The sequence below is a fragment of the Manis pentadactyla genome, chromosome 4 (genome assembly GCF_030020395.1).
Source record: "Manis pentadactyla isolate mManPen7 chromosome 4, mManPen7.hap1, whole genome shotgun sequence".
NCBI classification, from domain to species: domain Eukaryota; kingdom Metazoa; phylum Chordata; class Mammalia; order Pholidota; family Manidae; genus Manis; species Manis pentadactyla.
In genome coordinates, this window is record NC_080022.1 from 186,434,701 (window position 1) to 186,461,150 (window position 26,450).

Below are 26,450 nucleotides of genomic sequence, written 5' to 3' on the forward strand. Positions count from 1 at the left end.
ATTTGGATGTCAACCCCTTATCAGATCTGTCATTTATGCATATATTCTCCCATACTGTAGGATGTCTTTTTGTTCTACTGATGGTGTCCTTTGCTGTTCAGAGTCTTTTAGTTTGATATAGTCCTACTTGTTCATTTTTGCTTTTGTTTCCCTTGCCCAGGGAGATATGTTCATAAAGAAGTTGCTCATGTTTATGTCCAAGAGATTTTTGCCTATGTTTTTTTCTAAGAGTTTTATGGTTTCATGACTTACATTCAGGTCTTTGGTCCATTTTGAGTTTACTTTTGTATATGGGGTTAGACAGTGATCCAGTTTCATTCTCTTACATGTAGCTGTCCAGTTTGCCAACACCAGCTGTTGAAGAGGCTGTCGTTTCCCCATTGTATATCCATGGCTCCTTTATTGTATATTAATTGACCATATATGCTTGAGTTTATATCTGGACTCTCTATTCTGTTCCACTGGCCTATGGGTTTGTTCTTGTGCCAGTACAAAATTGTCTTGATTACTGTGGCTTTGTAGTAGAGCTTGAAGTCAGGGAGCATAATTCTGCCTGCTTTATTCTTCCTCCTCTGGATTGCTTTGGCTATTCGGGGTCTTTTGTCATTCCATATGAATTTTAGAACTATTTGCTCTAGTTCATTGAAGAATGCTGTAAGTATTTTGATAGGGACTGCATTGAATCTGTAAATGGCTTTAGGCAGGATGGCCATTTTGACTATGTGTATATATATATATTTTGGTATCATTAATCTACAATTACATGAAGAACATTATGATTACTAGGCTCCCCCCTTCACCAAGTCCCCCCCACATACCCCTTCACAGTCACTGTCCATCAGCGTAGTAAGATGCTGTAGAATCACTACCTGTCTTCTCTGTGTTGCACAGCCCTCCCCGTACCCCCCACGCACTATACATGCTAATCGTAATGCCCCCTTTCTTTTCTTCCCACCCTTATCCCTCCCCTTCCCACCTGTCCTCCCCAGTCCCTTTCCCTTTGGTAACTATTAGTCCATTCTTGGGTTCTGTGCTTCTGCTGCTGTTTTGTTCCTTCAGGTTTCCTTTGTTCTTATACTCCACATATGAGTGAAATCATTTGGTATTTGTCTTTCTCCACCTCATTTTGACAATATTAATCCTTCCTAGCCGAGAGCATGGGGTGAATTTCCATTTATTCGTGTCCTCTTTAATTTCTCTTAATGTTCTTAATCTTTTTAATAATTGAGCTGGCTTACTGTAAAACTTCTTTCTAGGCCAGAAGGATGGGTGTGTGACTGTAAATTGGTTGTTCTCAAACTTGAGCATGCCACAGAACTGCCAGGAGGGCTTATTAAAGCAGGAAACCAGGCACCACTCCCAGATTTCCTGATTCAGTAGTTCTGGAGTAAGGCCTATGGATTTTCATTCCTAACAAGTTTCTCTGTGATACTGACGCTGTTTGTCCTGGGAACACAGTTCTGAGATCCAATGACTTAAATAAAAGTTGGGCATTGAAATGGTCCTGTAAATAACTTGCCTTTGGGCCTTTATTGTTCCGATTTATGCTTCCTGCAAACAAACCCTCAGTGAAATCAACAGTCTGTTCTGTCGAGATTACCCCAATTCAAAAAAACAAAAAAAAACCCTCTAATTCTTAGAACAGTCATAACCTCCTCATTTTAGAATGTGATTAGAGTCTAAAGAAAAGCCCCAGCCAGGTTCAGGAGGTAACTTCAGTTCCCAAAGCGGTCAGCATTCTGTTACATTTGGAATTCTAAAATAATCATTTGTGAGGCAATGACACTTACTCTTTTCACCCAAAGGAAACAGAAATAACAACACAGGAAGCACTGGGCAGCCTTAGGCCAAGTCTTTTTGGAAAGCATATTTAATTCACGGGTTGCACAAGTCCAACAGAGGAGGTGGTTAGGAAGTAAAAAGGCACTTAAGTGATTTCACCCAGGAATATTTAACCAAGAAGTATCTTGAAATCATGGACAGTCTAGGCATATCTGAGAGGTAAAGAACAGACTCCTTATCGACAACTTGTCAACGATGTTCAGAGTTTCTCATTATTGTCCACAGACCCTGAGATTGAACATAAAATATGTCCAAAAGAACTGAACCCAAATAACCTCTCTGGGCTGTGTTGTCTTAATGCCAAAACACTATTTAGATGTCCACCCTCCCTGATGCCAAAACTGACTGTCATTTGCTATCTCATGAACACAATTCCAGGTTCTCCCCACATGTAGACAAACAGTACTGGTCTTCAAGGCCTAGGAACCACATTCCAGAAGTTCAGACAAGATTCTCACTGATTGTTTCATTCTTTGGATTCAGGTTCTTCCTCCTTTGATACAGTTTCATCATATAAACCATCTTATTTCAGGAAAATATCCATCTACTACTATAATGGATCCTTGTCTCATTATGTGAAGGTTATGGTTAGGGTCTAAACTTCTTGGATTCATTATCATCCCTCCCTCTTCCTTCTCCCATTTATCCCTCTATGATATCATCATCCGCTACAGTAAAGGGCAATCCATGGCTGAGACAGGGCTTAGTCATTCATTAGTCTCCATCCCTAATTCTAAGGCTTATTCTCAGTGTTAACACATGAGTTCAGAACACACATTTCAGCTACTTCTATGGATTGACTCCCCTTCCCTAATACATGGATGCAAATATGTGTAGAATGAACAAAGAAATAATGACTCAGTGGAGCTTAAGTCCTACATCAGAAGATGTAACTGCTCACAAAAGTTGGAGAAGGGATTCTGAGAGAGGACCAAATGAGGCCTTTTCATTGAGAAACGTGATGGGGAATGACATTTTCTCCTGCCAAAGCCAGGATTCTCAGCGTTCCCAACTGAAAAAGTAAATAGTACCAGCATCCCACAGGACCCTGACTTCACGTGTGATGCCAAAGGACGTCCCAGTTACTTAGAATGTTGATATTAAGAGAGACCTTCTAGACTGACTGGTCCATCATTTTTCAGACTAGAAAATTAAGTCCCAGGGAAAAGAAAGTGACTTGCCTCAGTTAAGGTTAAAGTTTCCTTAGCTTGCAACACTGAGGCCGGGACTTAGATTTTCTGGTCATCCGACCATTGTCTATAGGTCCTTCCCTTTTTCTTGGGGGATGGGAAGCGGTTATTAATATTGGACTAATGTAAACACCAGTGGAGTAACTGTTATGGCTAAGAAAAAGACAGCCCTTTCCCTCCTTCTCAGAAAAGGCTCAGCAGGCCCAGGGGTCCATCCCCATGGGATTTCAGGACGAGGCAGCCCTTGCAGACCCCACAACTCAGCAGTAACTTGCTATGAATGGTGCCAAGTCGGGGTGTCTCTATTCAGCCTGAGTCAGTGTGGTTTTTTTTTACACTGTCCTTCTTCATCATCAAATAAAATTACAAATATAATGCCAATGTGTTTATATACATGTTCTTTAGATTAAGCAAGCCGCAAAAACAGTTTCAGTAGCCCCTATGAGAAAAATAAAATAAAATTGCACTTGTGGCCTCTCAGATTAAAGACTGAGTTAAAATGAGCTTGCACGGCCCACAGGAGAACACGCTGCCCGTACAGTTACGGCTGGCCCGTCATTCCACCGAGCCACTCAGAGACCCATGGGAGTGACTCCTTCACGAAACACCCACGAGGTGGATAAATGCAATCAGCCCCATGGATAGAATAGTACCCAGAAGCACAGGGATGGGAGTGTGGAGGTGCCTTGGACAAGGGCAGGGAAGGTCTGGAGGGTGGGGCCAGACCTCTGGCTCTAACCACAACACTCCCTGGGAGGAAAAGCCTTTGGTCATTGGGGAAATTCCCAGTATGTAGCAAGTACCTACAGCAGGGAGAGCGTGGAAGTAGGAGGTAAAGAAGTGGTGGCCTAAGGGTGACACACTTCTTCTAAATGAACCTCTAGGGAGAAGCTGCCAAAGAAGCAAATCTGAAGGGTTATGATTATGAATTGGTGATCCTGGCACATTCCTCCAGGCCATGCAAGACCGCTGGGTGGCCGTGACATCTTCCCTCCCAACAGACCCAAGAATTAAGTGGCAGGTCCTCCCCTCCTGAGAGAATCATGTTGGGCTAAGGTGATGGCAAAAGGCCCAGGCAGCACTGATGGCCCAGCTCGCCCCTGATTTCCCCTTCCGCCTGAGGGAGGGGAGAGGAGATGAGGCCCAGAAGGCACAACCAGGCTGCAGTTCCTGCCACAGCGGCCGAGAGCCAGGCCCAAGAACCACAGACTCAGGGCAGGGTCATGGTCCCTACCCTTTGCTCCAGGGAGGACAGCCTGAGAAGGAAGGCCAGCTGCCCACTGAGGTTCTGAAGAACACCTGCTCAGCTATGCAGGCCACCCTTGGGTTAAGCAGGAAAGATCTCTGAAGGAGGCATATTGAGGACAAAGGCTGAGGAACTCTGCTTATCTGGGACACATTCCCCGCCACACAGCACACACACACACACACACACACACCATGTGCACAGCGACCCACACTTCCACATACTGACATTCTTCCAACCCACCCCACTCCCAGCCCCCAGCCTGCCCCACAGGTATCATTCCCTGTAAACACAACTGCAGAGACACCCACGGTCCTGGGACAGTCTGACAGTGATCTGCGGGTGCCTGCTCATCCTTGAGTGCCCCGGTAGGTGATGTTGGTGAAGGTGGATGTGGCCCCTTTATACAGTGGGTTGTTGGCCTGTGGAGAGAATGGAAAAGGGTCTTACAGTGAAGTCCCTCATTCTTGCCTCCCCCACAAGGCCTACATTTCATCTAAGAAGTTTACCCAAGACACCCTTCCCCGGGAGAGATCATCAGTGAACCATCTAATGCCCACTGTACTCACACACTCGCTTTCAGTATGGGAAGAGATATGAAGTAAGAGGGCAGATAAGGTGGAATGCCACCCTGCCACTGTTTCTAAGGGGTTAAATTCAGCCTGTCAACTTTCCGGTGATTCCAAAACATTTCAGAGTACCTTTTAGCCAATATCTCCTATTTTCTCCCTCTCCTGAATGCTCTCTTTTGCTCTTCTCCCCATTTCCCATGCGGAGGGGTGTGGACAGGGAAGAGGAGTGTGGTAGGTGGTAGTTGGAACATATAGGACAACTTTTGCTCAAAAAATTCTTAATTTGTTTTCATCTCTTCCCTTTAAGCACTACCATTAACTGTGATGGTATTAGGAAAAAGCAAGACCCTCATTGTTTCCCACATCATTTCCTAACAAAAAGTGACAAATCCCATAAGATCTGGTAGTCCTCAGCGGTAGTTTCAAGAAATACAACACATTCTCATAAACAGCAGAGGTTCAGGATTTCTACATTGTATTAACAGAAACATCTCAGTTTCTTGGGACCCTTGGGTACAAAGGCTGAGGTCACCATCAAATGGGAACAACTTTTCAGCCTACCCCTGGACATTCATAGAGTAAAACAGTCATTTGGGGGGGGTCCAGAAAAAAGTGTTAAAATGTAAAAGATGAGCCGAAAGAGAATAGAGCAAAATTAAGTATATGGAAGTGTCTCAAAAAATGATTATTTGATTGAAGTTAATCAGAATAAACTGCAAGGAGCATATTTTTAAGAAGCTGACCTACCATAACCTTATTCTCTCTCACCCTCAGACAAGCTGCTTAACTTCTCTGGGCTCAGTTCCTTTATCTATAAAATGGAAATAAAAATGTTACCTACCACATAGCATTGGTAGAGGGATGAAATAAGTTAATACATAAAAGGCATTTAGAACAGTTCTTGGCACTTGGTAAATTCTCAGTAAATGTTAGCTCACTATTATTATTTTTTCTGTGTGTTTAATGCTTTGGACTTCATTAGTATATCGTGAATTCCATGCACTCAGTGTAGGATTTCCACGTTTGTCCTGTCTCCCTCAATTGGAAACTCCCTCAGTTTCCTTTTCACCTCTTCACAGTGTCCAGAGCAAAGCTGGGCCCCCTCTGTGGTCTAGCAGTACTCACTGATGTGGCCTGTGCTCACCATGTGGTAGAGAGAATCGGGTGGTTTCCAGCAAGCATAAGGACAGTGGAATTGTTAGACTATCTCCCAACTTCCAAAACAGAGGCTAATTGGGAAACTATGGTACTGGCTGAACCTGGCCACCCTAAGGATCTGTTTCCGTTTCGGGGTCTTGAAACAATGTCTTAAGAAAACACCCAGCCCTGCCTGGCCAAGCCTCTTACTGTGTCCCACTTTGCTCTGGCTCACTCCTCCTCAAATTTAGCAAACTCCTTCCGGTCATGGATGGTGATCAGGAGCTTCCAGATGAGCAGGGTAGCAAGGCCAATGAGCAGAATGGCCCCCATCACCAAAAGCAGGACCACCAAGATACCAGGGCCCTTGGGACACTCTGTCAGGAGAGAGCACAGGGCAGGGTGCTTGTGAATGGAGTAGGACTCACTTGAACTGGCTACGAATAAGATCTCTGGACAAAGTAATCAAGGTCTAGAAAGTTCTCTGATGGAAACAGAACTTGGAAAATAAATCAATTAAAATTTAAAAGAAGGGGAGACCAATTTTTAGGACAGCGATAATCTGTCCTGAATAGTTTAAATCACTGGTTGTGAGCTGGTCTCCCACAGCAGAATCTAGCCTACTCGGTGTGAGTTCACACCAGGGTTTACTAAAAATTTGATTTTTTGGAAACATTGAATAAGGGGATTCTCCGCCCTAAAATTTCAGATTCTTCTTGTCTCAAAAACAAAAAAAGATCTATGCCCATATTTCTACAGGGCAGCACCTGGCTCGTGGTGAGGAGCAGCTGCCCCTTACAGATGGGATGTGTTTCTAATTTCCTAAATTCTCGCCACTCTCTTCTCTCCACTAAACAGAGGCCAAGTGTGGCTTGTCATTGAGTCTGTGTTACTCGGGGCTCTAGAGCCAGACTGCCTACGTTTGAATCCCGGCTTACCACTTCCTTTGCTATGTGACAAATTACTCAACTTTTCTGGGTGTCTGTTTCCTGCTTCTCCATCTTTAAAATGGAGAAAGTAATAGCACTGACTTAAAAAAAAAAAACTTGTTAGGAGAAATAGGTGAAATAAGTTTAAAGATCTCAGTGCCCAGCGCAGAGTCAGTGCTCAATAAATATCAGCTACCATTATTACTAATATTCTTATTCTACTCCCTATTTTCACTAATTTATCTACCTAGCTCCAATAGGCATTTTAATTTGTTACCCCGGTTCAGATATTTATATCCCTAAGGACTGGGAACCTACTCATCTTTTTAGCATCCTTAGAGACCAAGAGGTCTGCCAAACAAGACAGTATTTTGGGTTCCTCCCCAAAATATTTAGTCATCTAAAATCCTAACCCTATGAGAGCCAACTTCCTGTTCAACTCCAGTCAACAACCAACACACACACAGGTGCATCACCCCTCTGAGGGTCAAGCTGAATTTGCTGTGCAGAGCTCTGCTTCCCATGAACCACAGGGGCCTGATGGGTGACCTCACTCCAGTACCTTCTCAAGTGTCATGTAATCAGGTGTTTGTATATGTGCGTACTGATGAGTCTGGAGAGGAGGTCATATCTGCTTTCCACACTGTCTCCTACCTTCTTCTCTAAACATACACCCTATGCTTACCACACACTCCCCCAAAACAACCAACCACCACAAACCCAAGCTGGCTACTTCCCAAGGCTGTGAGGTTTCAGTGTCTGAATTCCAAAGAGTGAAGAGCCCCAGTTCCTCTGGGAAAAGCAGTAATGAATTGTCTGGAAGACTGAGGTAGGCCCACCCTCAGGCGTCAAAGTGCAATCTCTTCAGTTTTGCACATCAGTATGGGCAGGACAGTTAGAATGCCAGGAGGTCTTCAGGGGGTAAAAATTGAAAGGGGTGGATGGCAGCCTTCCTGGAAGTGAAGGATAGGATCAGGTGGTCCCTAGAGAGCCTTCCCAGCTACAGTGATGAGGACCCGTGGAAGGTGACCCAAGGTCAGGGGACACTGTGTAGGGTTAGCAGATTTGACAAAGAAAAGCACAGGAAGTCCAGATAAACAACGAATAACTTTCTAACATTAAGTATGTACTAAAGATTGCATGGGACATATTGTATTTTTTCAGGCAGCCCTATCAGGAATGATAAGGGGCCAGCTCAGGGGAACCCAGTCCTTGTGGGCTGAACCCCACTTAGGCAATGCCCAACCCTTTGGCAGCGCTCTCTTTACTGCCCTGCAGTGGCTCAGCCCTCCAAAAAGAGCATCTGCAAGTGCATGTGTTGGGGAAAAGAAAGAGAATAATCTCCTGCTGTACTCTGGAGCCCCATATGGTACATTCTACTCAAATCCACCACCCCTGAAAATAGTTGGGGGCCTGGGGTAAGAAGAGAGGGAAAACTTGGAATTCCAGGGCAATGAGATGGGAAATACGGACCTGGGTCTCCCCTCCCAGCGTGAAGCAAGAGGTCCATGGCCGTAAGCGTGAGCCCTACCATGGGAGTATTCACACCGCCCCAGGCTGCCATTGTCCTTGTTCCCCACAGCTCCAGGCAGTAGATTCCGGGCTCAGCACCCAGCCGAAGAATCCAGCAAGGACTGTCGTAGCAAAGAGATGAAGTAATGCTAAACCCAAAAGCAAGATGCACCAGCCTTCTGAAATGAGGAAGGACAAAGGTATGGACAGGGGTGTGTAGACAAGTCCACAAAATGTGTTGACACTGGTGAACGGGGAAGTGTGAGGAAGCCATAGCCAGGCAGCCAGCATCTGCTCGCCACAGAGACGCGCTTGGCCTCCTGGCCTCCCTTCCCATGTTGGCTTTCCTTTGGGTCCCTAAGTAAAGCTCAAGCATTGCCCCTTTTTTACTTTCCTTCTCCCTTATAAAGGGTGAGGGCCCCGGCAAAGGCTGATGAACAGGATCACAGACAGGGGCGCCGTGCTGTCCCAATCCACAGAGACAGCAACACCTGGTGACATAGATGCAGGAGCTCTCTTCCCACTAAAAGTCTATAATATTTAGTCCTATTAATTCATTCAAAAACCATTTATTAAGTATCTTCTCTGTAGATGATTGAGCCAAGCTGGGGATGTAACACAGATAAGACAGACACCATTCCTGTGTTCATGGAGCTTATGTTCTACTGATTAAACAGCAGAGACATGAGGGATTAAACAGCAATTTAATAATAGATGAAGGCCCTTCTAAGGGAAGCAGAGCAGTTTGGTGGGAATCAACAGGAGCACCAAACCTTGTCAGTGAAATGGAGGATGGAGGCGGTCTATGAAGGCTCTTCATGGCAAGTGGTGTGTCTAAAGCAGTGGCACTCAAATATTGGGGTGTATGACAATTACCAGCAGTGCTAGCAAGGAACCAGAGGCAGAGGCTTGTGGAGGGAGGACAGGGCTCAGGACTCTGGAGAATTTAACAGATGAACATACAACACTTTGACAACCAGTGCCCTAAAGCAGGGACCAACAAACCATGGCCCAGGAGCCAAATGAAGCTTGCCACCTATTTTCGAAAATACAGCCAGGTCCGTTCAATAAAAACAGTCCCTGGCTGCTTTCCTGCTACAGTGGCAGAGTTGAATAGTCACAGCAAAACTAAAACTAAATATAGCCCACAAAAACTAAAATATTTAACATCTGACCCTTTACAGAAAGTTTGCTGGCCCCTGGTCTGAAGGAGGATTTGAAGAAATTCCTACAGCTATAAAATGTGTCAAGCAACCAACGGATTCAGCCTCTGCCTTTCAGAAGTTGTTCCTTTACTCCCAACATTCTTGTTTCACCCGCCTCCATACCAAAGCCCTTATCCCTGTGCAGTGTCATTATTGATCTACATGTCTCTCCCCCATGGCCTTGTGAGTGCCACATCTGCCTTTTTACTGTTACAGTCCAGCACCGAGCCCACTGCCTGATATACAATAAGTATTAAAAACATTTTCCAATGATTCGTATCTTAATCTATTGTTTAAGAGAAAAGGAGGAGACGAAGGTGGTAGGGGAAGCAAGCCAGTGTCCTGTGCTGGATGGGGCAAACCTGTGGGTGGCCTGTGTAGGATGCGCTGAGCTCTTGCTGCTCCCAGAGGGCCCTGAGAGCAAGCGCTATTGTTTCGGCGTCAGGCACCTTGGGTTGGCGCCTCCAGCCCCTCACCATGTCTCATGGTGAACCTGGTAAGGACAGTACCTTGAACTATCAGGCCTTCCTCTGAGGCAGGAAGCAACTGCTCTTGGCAACCCTTTAACTTTTAGTAAAGCAAATGTCTTGTGTTGGAAAGTCCTAGAATTTAAATGTTTTTGTAACATTATCACCTTGAAAAATGCCATGATTAGTATGTTTTGTTCCTTGATGGGATCCATATCTACCTGCTTCCTCTCCTCACTCCCCTTATTTTTCTATCTCTTTACTTTCTAATTCCTTGCTGATACTGTGCTTAGATATCGCCCACACCCAGATGATAGGCCCTAACTGATCACTTGTAAAGTGAGGCTTAGCCTGGCTATTCTGTTTAAGAGGGGCGATGGGTGGAAGTTGCTGCCTGCGATGCAGAGCCGGAGGCTCTCCGGGTTCACCCACCTGGCCCTTCTACCACGCAGAGAACGGACTTCCCACTGGAGTCTTCATAGTCCTGGAATCTGACGACACAGTCTTCCTCATTCTTATAGGTACAATTGACCGCATTCTTGCCAGTGTCCCCTGGGGGAGAGGGAAGAGGTAGGAAAATGAAGAACAAGTCAGTTCCTGGAAGACGGAGCCACTGCCAAAGACCCGCCATGGACTTCTGAGAAAGTATGCAACAGGAAATGCTGACATTAGGCAAGGTGGCTGCTCTTGACGTAGTTGTCCTACCCGGCAATTGCCTCCAGACATATATTGTCCCTCATAGGCCCTTCCTGGTTCTTATCCTTCCTCTGCAAGGCACATGATATAACATATTACACAATCTGAACCAAGCTGGCTCCACCACCTACCAGCTGTGTGATCTTGGGTAAGTTACTTGACTTCACTGAATCTCCCTTTCTTCATCTATAAAAGGAAAATGGTACCTCCATCTCACAAAGCAGGTAGAGAATTAAATGGTGCAAAGGAAACAATGCCTAACACAGAGTGGGTGTTCTCACCCCTCTCTTTGCTCAAAGATTCTCAATGGTTTGTTTACTCAGCCCTTATATTTCTTCCATTTCTGCATCTGAGCCACTGTTCCTCTCTAGAGTCAGGGCCGTCCTCTCTTCTCTTATGACCATCATTTTTTGTAGACCTCATCCTTTCTAATTCTAAAACCTGTTATTCTGACTGGGAAACTATGGGATACCCTCCTACACTGATGAGATTTGATGGATAAAACTGACTCACAGTGAGATAGAGCAAATATCCTAAGGTCACACAGGAAAGAAGTGATGGAGCAGGATGAGACGGTGAGTCCCAAAGCATATCCTACAGACTTGAACCCAATAAACCTTCAGGAAACGGTGGTGTTGGAGTACAGCAGAAAGAGTAAGGATTTCTCGATTTAGCTCTAATCTAACTTATTGCTGATTTGCTTCAGCAAGTTATTTAACTTTCCTGGGATTCAATTTCCTCATCTGCAAAATGAAGATAACAATAATACTATAGTTCTACTTCACTAGGTTGTTGGGAAAAGAATAAGATAATGCATATGAAAAGATACTTTCATTACTTACAAAATTCTGTACAAATATGCCTTCCTTTTTATGATTATCATGGCATGAGGAGGGGGATGGGGAGAAATACTTATCAACTAACTCGTAATACCCTTCTGAGCTAGATAATAAAAGCACCTCACATCTCCACAGCCTGTCTCCCCCAGGCTGGTCATAGTAAACCCAGTCTCCTCCACAAGACCACTGTATTTCTGTCTATCTTATTCCAGAAGGGGTCCCAGAGAGCCAAAGGGATTCAGGATAATGGTTTTGGTTACAAACCCCTAAGGGTGAATGAAGCTTTCCCTCCAAACCCGTAAAGCTGATTCCTGGGCATTGCTTAACACTCTCAGTTAAGTAAACTTAGTAAATGTTTACTAGCCTACTAAGTGCAGACTGTTGCGGGCAACTGCTTCCCCATTCTGTGCCTCAGTTTCTTCATCTGTAAAATGGGGTGCATTATCTTGCTTTCCTTGTGGAGTAGAGTTAGGGTTGCCTGATTTGAAAGTAACTTGCAGGATCTTGCTGAGTCCGTGGGCTCTGGGAAGCAGAAGTGGGTGGGACTGCAGAACAAATGAGTAGAGGGGCAGGAGGGCTCTCTTATTAAGTGCTTCCTGGGCATTGGGCCTGCACAACATGTCTCTGAAGTAAGAATTACCCTTCCACTTTTAGAAATGAGAGAGGGATGGCTTCTGGAATTAAACTGGAAAAACTTAGAAGCTGGGTGTGTGCAACACTAAGACATGCTGACTTACTAAGTTCCTTCACAGACTCAATCTCATCATGACAGTGATGGTTGCAGGTATTTTCCTTGAAGAGGGCTCCCTGGTCAAATTTCTTACACTCCACACACTCCCTAAAGGAGAGAGGACACAGGGATTCAGGCAAGGGAGATGCAGCACTGTTTCAGTCCAGCTCTGACCTCCCTGTACCCAGGAAGCTGCTCCACCACAGGAAGCATCTCTAAGACAATCCTGGTGGCCCAGATAGGAAGGTCTGGAGGGCATGGGTGGGAGTGCCCTCCCCACCTACAGGAAGGGGCTGGCAGGTAGAGGCCCCCATATAACCTCTTTAAACTTCTTCATATCCCATCCAAGACTGTGAGGGGAGGGTGAATCCTTAGAGTCAGACCCCATCATGTAATTTGGGGGCCCAGGGCAAAATGAAACTGTTGGATCTGTTGTTCAAAAATTACTGAGAATTTCAAGATAGTAAGATCATTAAACCAAGTGTGGGGCCTCTGTGCAGGGCCCTGTGCATATGCACAGGTTGTGTGCCTGTGGATCTGGCCCTGCTTACTGTGGTAAGCAAAGTGACCGTGCCACAGACTTGGGCTGAGGGGCTTCCTCTGACCCCCGTGGAGTGAAGCTTGTATTAGTGAAATTCTATTTCATATAGTGTCCTTCACAACTTCAGCTCTATCTACGTTGCCCACAGAATCAGATCAGTACTGAACATTCCCCCAAAGCTGTCCAGTTTAGCCTTCCTCTGAACCCGGGGATTCAGGATCTCACCCTAGGGGAGGGGCTTCTCCAGCAGGAGTCTGACTTACTGCTGTGGCCCTGTAACAGCTGGCTCTGCTCCCAGCTTTCCTCCAAGCATTCCGGGGAAAGAGGAAAGCTGACCATTTGGCTGGCACTGACTCCTCGCCCAAAAGGTTTGACGTATGAGAGGCAGAACCTGGAGAGTTCGGGATTCTAATCTGGGAGACCCTTTCCCCAATCCCGGACACCCAACTCTCCCCAGCTCACTTCTCTGCCCACTCACTTCTTAAAGGTGCAGGCATCAGGGCAGGTGAGGTGTCCCCGTAGGAGCCTGGCTGGGTGCAGACACAGCTGCCGCATTCACAGTTGCCACGGCCGTTGCACAGCCGCCCGTTGCTGGGCATGCAGGTGTCCGTGTGCGTGGTAGAGCTGCAGTAGTAGCCGGTCCAGTCGAAATCACACAGGCAGTCCCCACAGCCGCACTGGCCGTGGCCTGGAAGCACACAGCCCCAGGGGCAGACAGCTGGTGAGGGCCCCACCGCGAGGCAGCAGCTCCCCCGGCTTTCCAGCTTCACCTCTCAGCCCCCTCCTCCCACCACCACCCATCAGCCACCATCCAATGATGGCTACGAGCATGATGAGCAGGAACTGGTCACCGCCTTCCTTGCCAGCCTCCTATCCTGCTTCTATTCACGCTGTAACCACTGCCTCGGTACCCTTTTGTCCTATGACTACTACAAAGCTCTTACGGGTGAGTAGGGGCTTCCTCTGGCCTCAGCTCGAAGGTTCCTTCCTCTCTGTAACTTTTTCTGATCTCCCCAGGCCCAATCAACTGTCTGCCCCTGTGCTCTCCCGGCGTGTTCAAATGTCTCTATTTCAACCCTCATGTTCAACCCATCTGCTTGCCTATCTAGCTTCTCTTTCTAGATTGTGAGCTTCTTAATGGGGGAATCGCATATCATAATTAACTTTTCCATCACTAGTGATTAGCATAACATCTTAATGTTTGCTTATGTCCATTCATTCAACAAATATTTATTGAGTTCACACCACATGGTGGGCACTGGAGAACCAGCAGTGAACAAGACAGCAAGGTTCCTACTATCATGGAGCTTAAATCCCAGTTAAATTCCTGCAATACACACGTACATTCACCAGCGCGTGCCCTGTGTTGTATTATTATAGAATTACATAAAGCCACCAGCCCAGGTAGGAAAGACCTATTCACTTTACTTCATAAGTATAGGATCGCAAGAGCGAGACTTGGGTTGGGGGTTAGACTGTTTACAGTCTCAAGGCTATAAACCCCTATTATTCACTTAACAAGGCGTGAAAATATGGCTTCTAACTCCTCAGAAAGGTGACTCATTCTCCAGGATTCCGAATCAGCAAGAAGAGGATAAATAATAAGAATCTGATTGTTAATCAGAGGAAAGGCAGGGAGCAAGGGGAAATAACCCAAAGTCTGAAAACCATGCTACTGTGTGAGCAGACGGTCTTTAAGATGATAGACGAGAAGGAGGCAGGCACGTGACAAGGCTCAAACTGCAGCGAGCGGGCACCCACTGCTCCCCAGTGGCATCCGTGGGCGTGACCGGTGGCTCTTGGTCACGATGGGCCTGTACACCAGTGACCCCAGTACCATTCACTAGTGACTGCGTGGTATTAAAGGCTCAGACACACCTTCTCTGGCTCGAGAGAAATGTCTATTTCCCAGGAAGGATGGGACACTTCACATCTGCCCCAGCTGCCAAGTGTATCTGAAGAGTAACAATACTGGGCTGGCAGAAAATGGAGACAGGAAAGACAGCGTTTTGAGGGTAAGCTCCCTAGAAGTATGGCTTGTGGCACGGGTTCTTGTTCAGGTAACTTACTGGGGAAGTGGAAGGGCCTGGGGGAGGCAGGACAGGGCAGGAGGCAAAAGCCAGCAGGAATGTAGTCTCAGCAGAGACTCCCTGGAGCCTGATCCCACGGTGGGCTCCAGGGCATGAATGGCACCACAGAGCTAGCCCCACCCTGAGGTCTTGTGTAGGCCCTTGTCCAGAAGTCACTGACCAAAGTCTGAGGGCAGGACAGCTCCTGTGAGCTGAACGTAATTCTCCAGAGAAGGGGCAGATGTAAGCCGTTATCAGCAGCCCTAACAGCAGCTGGGGGATGGTTATGCCGACCAGCAGAGCGGGACCCCACAGTGTCCACTATCCCCAGCTTTTTGCCAAAGCTCTCAGACAGGGAAAGGCCGGCACCACAGAGGCCTGATCTTCCTCAGAAACTCTTGTCCTATAGTGTTTCCTTTGTGAGGCCAAAGCGATCTTTGAGAAGACAGTCTGCCAGGCCAGCAGTCTGGCTGGGAGGACAGAGGCAGGCTAAGCCCTGGCAGGTCAGCCCTTAAGAGGAAGCCACAGTGTGGTAATGTCACAGGACTGGCACCCCTCCAGCAAAAGGCTGGCTGAGCCTGGGTTCATAGGAAAGTTAGGGGAGCGGCGTGAGACAGGAAGAGAAAGTGTAAGAAAGAGGAGGAGGCAGGGAAGAGGGCAGCAAGGGGCGGGCATGGGGGAGGAGGAGAGGAAAGAGAAGAATATGTATTTCAGGTCAGAGGGAATGCAACCACTCTCCCTATATAGCTTGGCCTCCTGGGCTGATGCATCACTCTGCTCCTCTCCTGGGTGAGCCAGCCCTTCATCTGACATCCCCCCTCCTCCATGAAGCCACCCAGGCCTCCCCCATCCATAGTTAGGTCTATCTCCAGTGACTCCTATAACACGTCCTGGGGATGGATACCTTACTTCCGGGATCTGGCAGGTTCTGCCCCGTGTTGTGAATTATCCTCAGGTAAGTTAATGAAGGATAAAACTGTCTTGTTCATGCCTCTCTACACCACAACGCTAAGACACAGAGCCTGGTGTGGGGGCTGCCTCATCAGTCTTGTTCATGGATGTTGCAGGTGAAAGAATCCCTTGAGGACAGGGCACACTCTCTGATGGTGGAGGTGGGGATGCTGGCAATAAGGCATGCTCTGGCAGGGAGGAAGGAGGGGGAAGCCAGGGGCAGAGGAAATGGGCAATCATGGTGCTCCTGCCTCCCGAGTGCCAGGTGGTAGCAAAGACCAGACCACAGACCAGCAGCTCTAGAGAGAGACAATGGCCAGCTGGGCTCCAAGCTCTGAGAGGTCAGGGATCCCGCATGACCCCAGTTCACCCACAAGGACCGCGTGCCTGGCACAGAGCAGGTCTTCAGTGGGTGTGTGTTCCTGAGAACCTGTCACTGGAGAACATATAAATGATGGCACCACACGATCCAGACCTGAGGGCTGTGGGCACCCAACACCCTGGCAGGAAGTGGGGGGCGCAGCCTGAGAGGCCACAGGGGCTGCCTGGGGTCCCCGGTGGATTAGACTGCAGCCCACTGAGGGCGAGCTGTTCTTGCACCAGTGCGCAGCAGGAACCGGTGCTGCTGACCCAGGCAGCTTCGTTTTGTGACTTCAAAGGGGCCAGCAGCCAAAGGAAACACACTCTGGCTGGAATCCCTCCCACACCGCTTCACACCAGACCAGGAACAACCAGGCCGTGGGGGAGCAGTGGGCCTCCATCCTTAGTGTCCCCAGTAGGCTGTCTGTAGGCCTCTCCTAGGGCAACCTTGCCCCCCCCAGTCCCCCTTGTGCCCATAGGTCTCCTGCCTCAAACTTACTTGTGCCCTTTGGAAATCTGAACATGATGCAAATGCTATTAACTTATAAAATGAACTGAAATTCCTGCTTCACCTTCTAAAACTGCTGTTTGTATGTGTACATCTGTGGGTACCTGATCTCTCTTTCCCCTAATCTGTCTGATAATGTTTTTCTCTAAGCCCTCAAATTTTGTTGGTCAGAGTAAAGCGAACAATGTTGCACATAATCAAAAGGAGCCATTTTTATATTACTTGGGAAGGCTCTAGAATAACACATTTCTAATGAAGGTTTTCAAAGACTGATGTCAAAGTGAACATCTGGGTGGATCAGCTCACCTGGTCAGAACCCCAACGCAAATGAAGCCAATCGGTATTATGGATTCGATCACTATAGAAGCCAATTATAATAATCTCTGTTCCACTGGCCATACAATACACCCATAAACCAGTCCCAACCAATTCACAAATGTCTTCAGTCTGTCTTTCCCAAGGGGAATTAAGCCACAGTGATGACAGCCCAGCTCAGACCTGTCCCCAGGGCCCCAGGAACAATTCAGCCTGCCTGCTTGCCATTGAGAGTACTGTCAGGGTCTGCAGACAAAGACTACATCAACATTAGTTCGACTTTCCTAGCTGGGGAAGTGGTGTTTGGAGCAATGTAAAACCTACTTGAGATTATTAGTGGGTCTCAAGATTTTACTGAATTTCATAATGAGAAAGACACCAAATCAGTATCTTGGCAGGTAGAAGGACTCAAAATCCTAATCCCCAGTCTGTAGGCTGGGACTCTGTGGCCATGCTCCCCTCTGTAAATCTGTGCTGTCCAACGTGGCAGTCACAGGCCACACGTGCCTCCTGAGCAAAAGAGGAACCACATTTTTTATTTTAAATATCATTTAATTTAATTTAAACATATTTAAATGTTAATTGAATTTAATTAATTTAAATTTAAATAGCCACAGGTGAAGTGGCAACCATATTGGTCAGCTCAGATCTAGAATCCAAAAATAGTGTACCAACAGTGATAACAAAATAATGCCAACGTTTAATAACAGCTTACTATTTTCCAGTCATTGTTCCAAGTATATTAGTTCATTAAATGTACTCCAATGTCTTGCATATATGCTATATTTTCCAAGTCTTTTGTGATAAAAGATAAGTTCAAGTACCTATTACTAATTTTATTATATATCCTGAAATCATGTATTTTCCAAATCTGTAACTACTAAAAATTTAATTACCATCAGTGAGTGATTTTTTTTACCTTAGAAAGGGGTTGGTCCATATCTTCAAAAATCATAGGAACCAGTAACTTAAAATATTACAGAAGGTCAGGTGAAAGAAAAGAAAATGACTGTCTTCACATTCAAGTTTCCCTGCTCCTTCCTACACTATTCTAGGAGAGAAGCCCCTGTGAGCAGAAGCTCATTTCTGCTTCCTTGTACCCCACAAACAAGGACACAAGGAGCCAAGAGGAATTAAACAGACCCTTGCTTCTCTTTTCTGCCGTTGGAGCAGAAAGCCATCTACTCAGCTCCACCCTCTGGGCCCTCTGGCGCCCACCTCAAGCCCTGTCCCATTTCCAGGGGTCAATGATGCGTGAGTGTGTAGTTGGGGATGGGGCGGAAGGGGTGTGCAGTTCACTCACCTGAGCACATCTCCCCCTTGCATCTGACACAGGAGAAGTCGTCACCCTCACAGTACTTGCCTGTGATCTTGCCAAAGTCACTGGTGTGGCAGACGCACTGGCCACAGAGGCACTCGCCCTGCTGGCTGCAGATGGGCTGGTCCTCCTGGGGGCTGCACTCATCCTGCTGGGAGGGGCGGTAGTCCTCCTCCGAGCACTCGCACTGGGACCCCAGCCAGCCGGGTGTGCAGTGGCACACCCCACACTCAAACGTCCCGTTGCCGTTGTTGCAGCAGTGGCTGTACGGCTGGGCCTGGGCCTGGCAGGCACAGTCGCAGTCGAACGTGACCTGGATGGTAAGGCTGTCTTTGAAGCCCACAGGCTTGATGGTGAAGGACTTCTCCTGGGGGGCAGCCGCGCACCTTGGCCTCAATGCTGAAGCTCACCTGGATGGAAAGTAAGACCACAGTCAGACACAGGTGGGCTCTGTTACTCTCCAGCCCTGGGGGAAAGAAGCCGTTTCCTTCCCTGCCCATGAATATCCCCACTGGATGTCTCATCCTCAGCCTTCCCATTACCAAGGCCTGCGAAGCAAAAATAAGAGCCCAGGGCTAGTTGTGCAGTTGTGACATACCTGGCCGGGTGCAGAGACGTGATTTACAGTCATGACATAGGTCGTTGTTTATGTGGGTGTGCGGAAGTTGGGGTTCCTATGGTCAGAATCCTCACTGAACTTAAACCACGTGATGATGTGACTGGCCTGTGGCCAGGCTACTGCTTCTGCACCCATAGGCAATGAACTATTATTGCGCTATATAGAGAGCTCAGCCCGGTGCTCTGGGGGGAGGCAGATATGCTAGTCCTCTACCTGCCGGACTTGGATGGAGAAATTCTTCGAATCATCTGGAAGGTGGAAGGATGTTAGTTTTTCTCCTCTTCTCCCTCTAAAACTTCGAAAGTGGATTTGGGCGCAGCTGGGATTAAGCAACTTGTTGATCAAACCAACTTTGAAAGCCCTGCTCCCTTCTCCACTCCCCTTACAATTCTATTCCTCTTCCAGCCTCTGGACCGTCCTATTTTTAACCTCTTCTTTTCCATTCTAAAATCCTCCACCCTCTCTAAATGTCCATCTGTCTAACCCTCTGAGTACCAAGGTCTACCACCCTGGGTCACAGAGGTTTGGGCAGGCACAACATTTCAGCTCCTGTGAAAGGCAGGAACTGTGTCCACCCCTCTCTGAATCCCTAGCTCCTAACACACGCCTTGCATGTAGAAGGAAATTCCTTAAATTCTGGATTTAATTGGAAAGCCAAAACTAATGCTTCAAAAAGCCTGTCTCTTAGCCTAATACTTCCTCCTTCTGAAGGTCTCTGCCCCTATTTCCTCTGCCCCCATGCCACTGCCCTAATCTCCCATGGGAAGGGGGCTTACAGATTGCTTTCTCATCTTATATCTCATTTGAGTCTCAACAAAAAAGCTATGAGCTAGGTAAAACAGGCGTTAGGGGGTGGCGGAGAAGAAACAAACATTTTTGAGTACCTCCTCTGGTCGAAGGGTTAAGTAGCTTGCCCAAGGTCAAATAGCTAACACGGGAGAGTCAAGATTTAAACTCAGGTCTTCTGACTTCAAGTCCCAACACCTTCCATTTTCTCCCATTCTCCTGCCCACACCTCCCCCAACAACCTTCTCCCACCCATCTCCATTGTGAGCTTCTTCCCCCAAGGCTTCCTGCTTAGACCCCCACCTTGTGCCCCGTGCCCATCTGTCCGAGGCCTCTCCCTGTGACGAACCCCATCCCTACCTGGCCGGCGCCGGAGCGCCATCCTCTGGGGACTGACTTGAGTAAACTGGGAGCCGTCTCCAGAGCCCTTGTCGCTGAGGGGCCTGGCCTCCAGGATGCTGGCCTCACTGATGGGGAACTCGATGGACTCCAGGGGACAGTTATCCTTCAGCAAACTCCCCTTCAGGTCACAGCAGGGCGAGCCCACAGGCAGGGCCTGCAAGACAGGAGCCCAAGGGGGAGCCCTGTGATTGGAGGGGCCGCGGTGGTTCTCTGCCTCCTGCCGGGGGCCTGGAGCTTGTCCAGTGCTTCGGAGCTAAACGAGCACCAGTGAACTCAAGTTGGCCCTCCTAAAATAATCCCTAGGCCCTTTGTACAGAAGGGGGAAACTGAGGCATCGGAAGGGTTGGGTGAGTGCCTGCTCACAGATTGGTAGCTAGGAAGAGGGTCAGTACAGTAAGATGCCTGTTAGACCAGCATTCTTCACACCGTGAAATGCAACACACTCATGAATCCCAAAGTCAATGATGTGGGTCTAACCGTCAATTTATTAAATGAAATGCAATCGAATAGAATAGAAAATATCAATGTATATAATAGTAGAAGTAAATGTTTTGTGAAACTGTTTACAGATTGCAGATAATATGTACAACAAATAATGATATACAATGTATTTCTTTCTGCAGGTCAGGATCAAAACAGTTTGCAAGCCACTGTGTTAAGAACCTGGTTAGTGTATGAGACCCATGATGGCAGGGACTGTTTCCTCCCTATTTGCAGCACCCAACCAGGACTTCCCACACAGGTGATGGGGGAAGGAGGCTGGAGAGGCAGCCGAGAGAAGGGGCTGAGGGTACAGGCACACATTGGCCGAGATGACTCTCAGCATCGTCTCTGACTAGCTCGTTACTATGGTGAGTCATCCATACGCTCCACACCTGCTTCCTCACCTGTAACATGAAGATAATAACAGCCCCACCCTCAGGGATGTTAAGCAGGACTAAATGAGACAAAGCACGTCAAACACATAGCACGTGCCTGCCACAGGGTAAGTGCTCAGTAAATGTTAGCAATTATTATGGGATGCTTTATAAATCATTCCTAGATAAATGAATTATGAATAACAAGCTTGGGCTAATCCCATGATGCCAGGCCACTGACCAGAGCCTGTCCTGTCACTTTAAGTTTCCTCCTCACCCTGGGCAAATTCAGTACTCTTCCCAAAACCCTGGCATATATCCCACTGTCCTCTGGTGCTCTGTGTGTGTTCATACCTAGGTACTCAGTGGGGGACACAATGTTGTGGATAAAATGAGAGTTCCTGTGGCCAGGATTCTCACCTGGCTGTTGTTGACTAGCTCACTGCACACCTGTGGGCAATACATGGCTGTTGACTCTATATAAAGAGCTCTGCCCAGTGCTCTGGGCACGACATGGTGGCAGGGCTGCAAAGCTGCAGGAGAGCAGAGCAGAGGCTGGAGTGGTGGCAGCACCGAGGACAGAGGCCCAGAGGACGGCTGTGCAGGACGACTGTGCAGAGAGGCCTGGAGGATGGCTGTGTGGGGCAGAGGGGCCCAGAGACAGAGACCAGCTTGCTGCATGCAGACTTGCTCTGAGTGAACGGGATTTTAGTGACTGACCTGCCACCTGGAAATAAAGTTGGGTATAACACTTTCACCCCAAGAATGTTTTGCTGTCATTTTCTTTGGTCACACTGAATCCATAGCAAACTTGCCTGGGACTGAAACCCATTGGCAAGACAGATGTACTGGAAAGAACACTGGAAATCAGGAAACAGGTTCAATTCTAGGTCATCCACCAACTAGTCATGTGACCTCTGATGAGTCATTTCACTCCTTTGAGCCTCAGTTTCCTCACCTGCCCAATAAGGGGGTTAGATGACATGGTGCTTTCAGTCCCTTCCTGCTCTGACATGCGGCAAATTTATCCAGTGTTGTGTGGGCACAAGCCCATGAGGCTCCGTGCCAGGCTGCAGGGACTGGCTGGAAAGCTGGAAAACCCCTCCCTGGACCTACTTCATAATATCTAGGCTTTCAAGCCCTCAGTCCCCCACATCCCTGCCCACTCCGTCTCACAACCACTTCCAGAAGTCAGCGGAAAAATCCATACCAAGATCCCGGAACAACTAGTGCGAACCTTTATTGAGCACTGACAGCATATCCGCACTGTGACAAAACACTTCACATGGATTATTGTAATCCTCCTGACACGGCTCTATAACGCTGGAACTGCTATTGCTTTGTCAGTGAGGAACCTGAAGCTTGGAGGCCTCACAAATAAGGAACCCAGTCTTAAGGGTAAGAAATCAAAGGCTTGGAGAATTGAAGCAACTCGCCCTGAGTTACAGTGCTAGGAAGTGACCAAAGTGAGACGCTAACTAGATTGTCTGACTGTAATTATCCTCATAAGATGATAAGTTTATTACCTTCTGTATAGTGAGACCCAAAGTGGGAACCAAGTGTGTAGAAGCGATGGTCCCAGGAAGAGCCACAGCTGAAAACGCCCCTGCAGGGAACAGGAGGTGAGATGGGGAGGCGTGGGGAGGAGGGAGAACACCGCGCCTCCCCGGCTCCCGCAGGTGCCTGGTCACCATAGCTCCAGGAGAAGGACTGGGTCACAAGGGACCATCGATACTCAAAGGATCCGAACTCTGTAGTCTGAATGAGGCTCCTGGTACTTGAAGCCTCTGCCCCTCTCCCACCTAGCCCTCCTCTGAGAGGCTGAAGGGCTTCCCCACATGGATGAGAACATGAGCAGGGTTATGGACTGAATGTCTGTATCCCCCCAGAATTTATATGTTAAACCCTACCCCACCAAAGTGGTGGTCTCAAGAGGCAGGCCTAGGAGGTGATTAGGTTATGGGGTGGAGCCCCCTTATAAAAGAGGCCCCAGAGAGCTCCCTGGCCCTTCTGCCATGTGAGGCCACAATGAGAAGATGGCCATCTACGACAGAATTTGCTGATACCTTGATCTTGGACTTCCCAGCCTCCAGAACTATGAGAAATAATCGTTAGTCGTTAAGCCACCCAGTCTAGGGTGCTTTTGTTATAGCAGCCTGAATGGACTGTGACAAACAGCATGAGGACCACTTGGCCCAGGTGGAAAGTAGAAAGTATCTAGAAGCCAGCAGCCTCCTTCTCTTGTCTCTCAGCTTCACAGGTATGAAGTAGATCAGTAATGGGACACAGTGCATAAGACTTAATCTTCCTGGCTCAACGGATTCCAACAGGGACACAATAAGTCCTCCAAGTCCGAGAGAGCGAATCCCCTCCCACGCCCAGCTCTGGCTGAGGACAGAAGTGCTGTGAGCCCTTGGCTGTTTTGTGCCCAAACTCCTCTTGCTGCCTCTGCCCATCTCTCCACCTTTCCCCCAGGAAGCAGTTTCTTTCTTGCTCAGAACACTCCCTACCTTCTCTCTGACTCCAGCTGCCCACAAAAGCCCCAAGGAGAAAGCCTTCCAAAAAAGGCAATGACTGGACAGAGCAAGCTGTGGCGCAGTGTGGAGGAGCTCATCTCTTCCAGGACTGAGCCGCGTGCTGATGGAGAGAAGCAGGGGGTACCCTGAGACCGAGTGAGAACAGCAAGCTGTCGTGCATATTCAAGCTGCACCAGCAAAAGGAGAGGATGTTTTGGCTGGGGCTTTCCTGACCCCCATTTTCTAACATGACAATGCTTATTAGAAGAAGGTTTGAAGTGCTAAGCCTCGATGACAGTCCTTATGGTTTGTTATGAATTTCCTAAAAATATAAACACTTAAGAAACAACTGTCTCCCTCCCTCCTTTTGTGGTCACTGACATCAGAGGTCAGGAACACAACAGGCCTGCTGCTCAGCCCTGCGCTCCCTGAGAGCCTCCTGGCCCAGCAGGTTACCACGGCAATGACCTCACACACTTGGGCAACATGCCCTATGGTAATAGCCCAGGCTGAGAAGGTAGAAGGAATGTCTGCAGGTTACTCATAGAGAAAACTGGAAGGAGGGAGGAGGAATATTAAAGTTTCAGTTTCCAGTGAAACGGGATGTTACACAGAAAGGGCAAAAATAAGCAAGACCCAGGGGAAGATTCTGAGCACAGAGGTGGGAGGTTCCAGCCCACGTGCTGTGTGAGCTGAATTCTCTCCCTCCCCTGGGAGAGTGACACATGCTATTAGTCCCATCCTCCTTTAATCCCATTTTGAAGTTGGGAAAGTATAGCAAGAATAACTGTCATTATCTTACCTAACTCACACAGTTGGTCAGGGGATAAAATAAGACCATGAACATGAAATGCTTTCAAAATATAAAAATCTCACTGTAAGTAAAATATATTTAAATCTTTTTGATATGACATAAATAAATACATGCAAATAGAAAGTGACTCTCTCCTACTAGTACCATTATAACTACTACTATTATTTTATACTCTTTCCTTAAAGGACAAGGGACAATATGCCCTGGTATTTCATTTTCCCCAGAGAGCCACCAAATGCCTCCAATCCAAATAAATTAACGTTGTTCTCTTGATTGGCATCCAATGAGAACAAGAATTCACTTGGACATACAGAGACAGAAGTGTGGAGGGGACAGAAAGGAGAGCAAAGGGAAAGCATTTTAATTTGTGGTTCTTGGTATTCATATCCATTGTTTACAGGGGGTGGAACACTTAATATTATACTTTTTTTTACAATGACAAGTTGGAGCAAAACGCTCAAGATGAACATTCATCCTCCATATTTAAAAAAGAAAAGAAAAGGCAGCAGAGAGGTAAGAAGAAAATTATGTTAGAGACTAAATAGGAATTAACTAGTGGTCTGAAGTCAACAGAAATGAATGGATAAAGATGTGTGTGTGTGTGTGTGTGTGTGTGTGTGTGTGTGTGTGAATGGAATATTACTCAGCTATACAAAAGAATGAAATTTTTGCCATTTGTGACAACATGGACAGACCTAGAGGGTATTATACCAAGTGAAATAAGTCATAAAAAATACCATATGATTTCACTTATATGTGGAAACTTTAAAAAGGAACAGAAATAGACTCATAAATACGGAGAACAAACTGGTGGTTGCCATGGGGAGTAAGTGGGGGTACAGGCAAAATGGGTAAAGGGGATAAACTGGTACAAATCTCCAATTATAAAATATATAAATCACAGAGATGAAAAATACAGCATAGGGAGAATAGTCAATAATTTTGTATTAACTTTGTATGGTGACAGATGGTAACTACACTTACAGTGGGGAGCATTTCATAATGTATATAATTGTTGAATCACTATATTGTATACCTGAAACCAATTGGATGTCAGGCTGAGTGTGAGATAGTATACCTTCTGATGTATTAGAGAATTCCTAGTATTTCCCTCTATCTTAGGGTTGCCAAATTCAGCAAATATTTAGGACATACTTATACTAAAAATTAATTGCTATTGAATTCAAATTTAACTGGGTGTCCTGTATTTTATCTGGCCACATTAACTCCACCTCTAGCCACCATGACCCCAACGATCAGCCCCTTTGATTAACAGTATTTGCCAAACATACTATCATAACAACCCATTCTGATGCAGGAGGTCCAGGGTCCATCCTGAGAACTTTTATATTTAATAAGCACCCCAAAGGATTCTCACCAGGCAAGTCTGGGAGATTCTAGAGCCCAACATATCACCACTGAGGCCAAGACCACAAGTTGAATTTCTGTGTGAGGCTGTCCTCTTTGCTAGATTCACAGTCCAGAGACGACAGCACACCACCCGTATCAGTATCCAGCCCCCCAAGAACACACCCTTTGCTGATGCAACAAAACTCTGCACTCATCCATGTGGGCTATGTTTTCCTATTACCAGGCCAAGTGCTTGCTATCCACACCCAGGACTGCTGTCCTCTAGCCCCAAGAGAAAGCTGAGCCCAACCAGTTGTTTCTCCAGGCACTGCCACCCCTGCCCGCACCAGTCAAGGGCCGGGAGGCAGTCGGCTCTCCAGGATCAAGTATTCAACAAATCACATACAAAAAGTCCCAGACGATTCATTTTTGGTTTTTTAAGTCAACTGCCAAGACGCTTTCAGCAGCTAAACTCGACCTGTGCAGGGGAAGCCCTCAGAGAAAAAAGTAGCAGTAGTGTTCAGGCTGTAGCCGGAGATTCCTACGTCCTGTTGTTGTTTCCGGTTGACACCTTCTGCCCCACACTGGGCTCCTCGCGGGGCCTCCTCCCTGCCTCCCCGCCTCCCTCTGGCTCAGAGATAGTTGCCATTCACTAAATCCTTGGCCTCGCCTACTTCCC

At 47.2% G+C, this 26,450-nt stretch overlaps 1 protein-coding gene across 1 annotated transcript in view; it reads right to left on the reverse strand.

Moving 5' to 3' along the window:
• Positions 1-3,849: 3,849 nt before the first annotated feature.
• Positions 3,850-26,450, reverse strand: part of LOC118925018 (integrin beta-3-like) — a 38,363-nt gene continuing 15,762 nt past the window's right edge. Inside the window, 10 exon segments of the mRNA XM_057499544.1 lie at positions 3,850-4,700; positions 6,198-6,364; positions 10,533-10,652; positions 12,373-12,473; positions 13,385-13,415; positions 13,418-13,594; positions 18,413-18,798; positions 18,800-18,832; positions 19,249-19,294; positions 20,193-20,388. Coding sequence (XP_057355527.1) covers positions 4,629-4,700; positions 6,198-6,364; positions 10,533-10,652; positions 12,373-12,473; positions 13,385-13,415; positions 13,418-13,594; positions 18,413-18,798; positions 18,800-18,832; positions 19,249-19,294; positions 20,193-20,388 — 1,329 coding nt within the window. The 3' untranslated portion in view covers positions 3,850-4,628.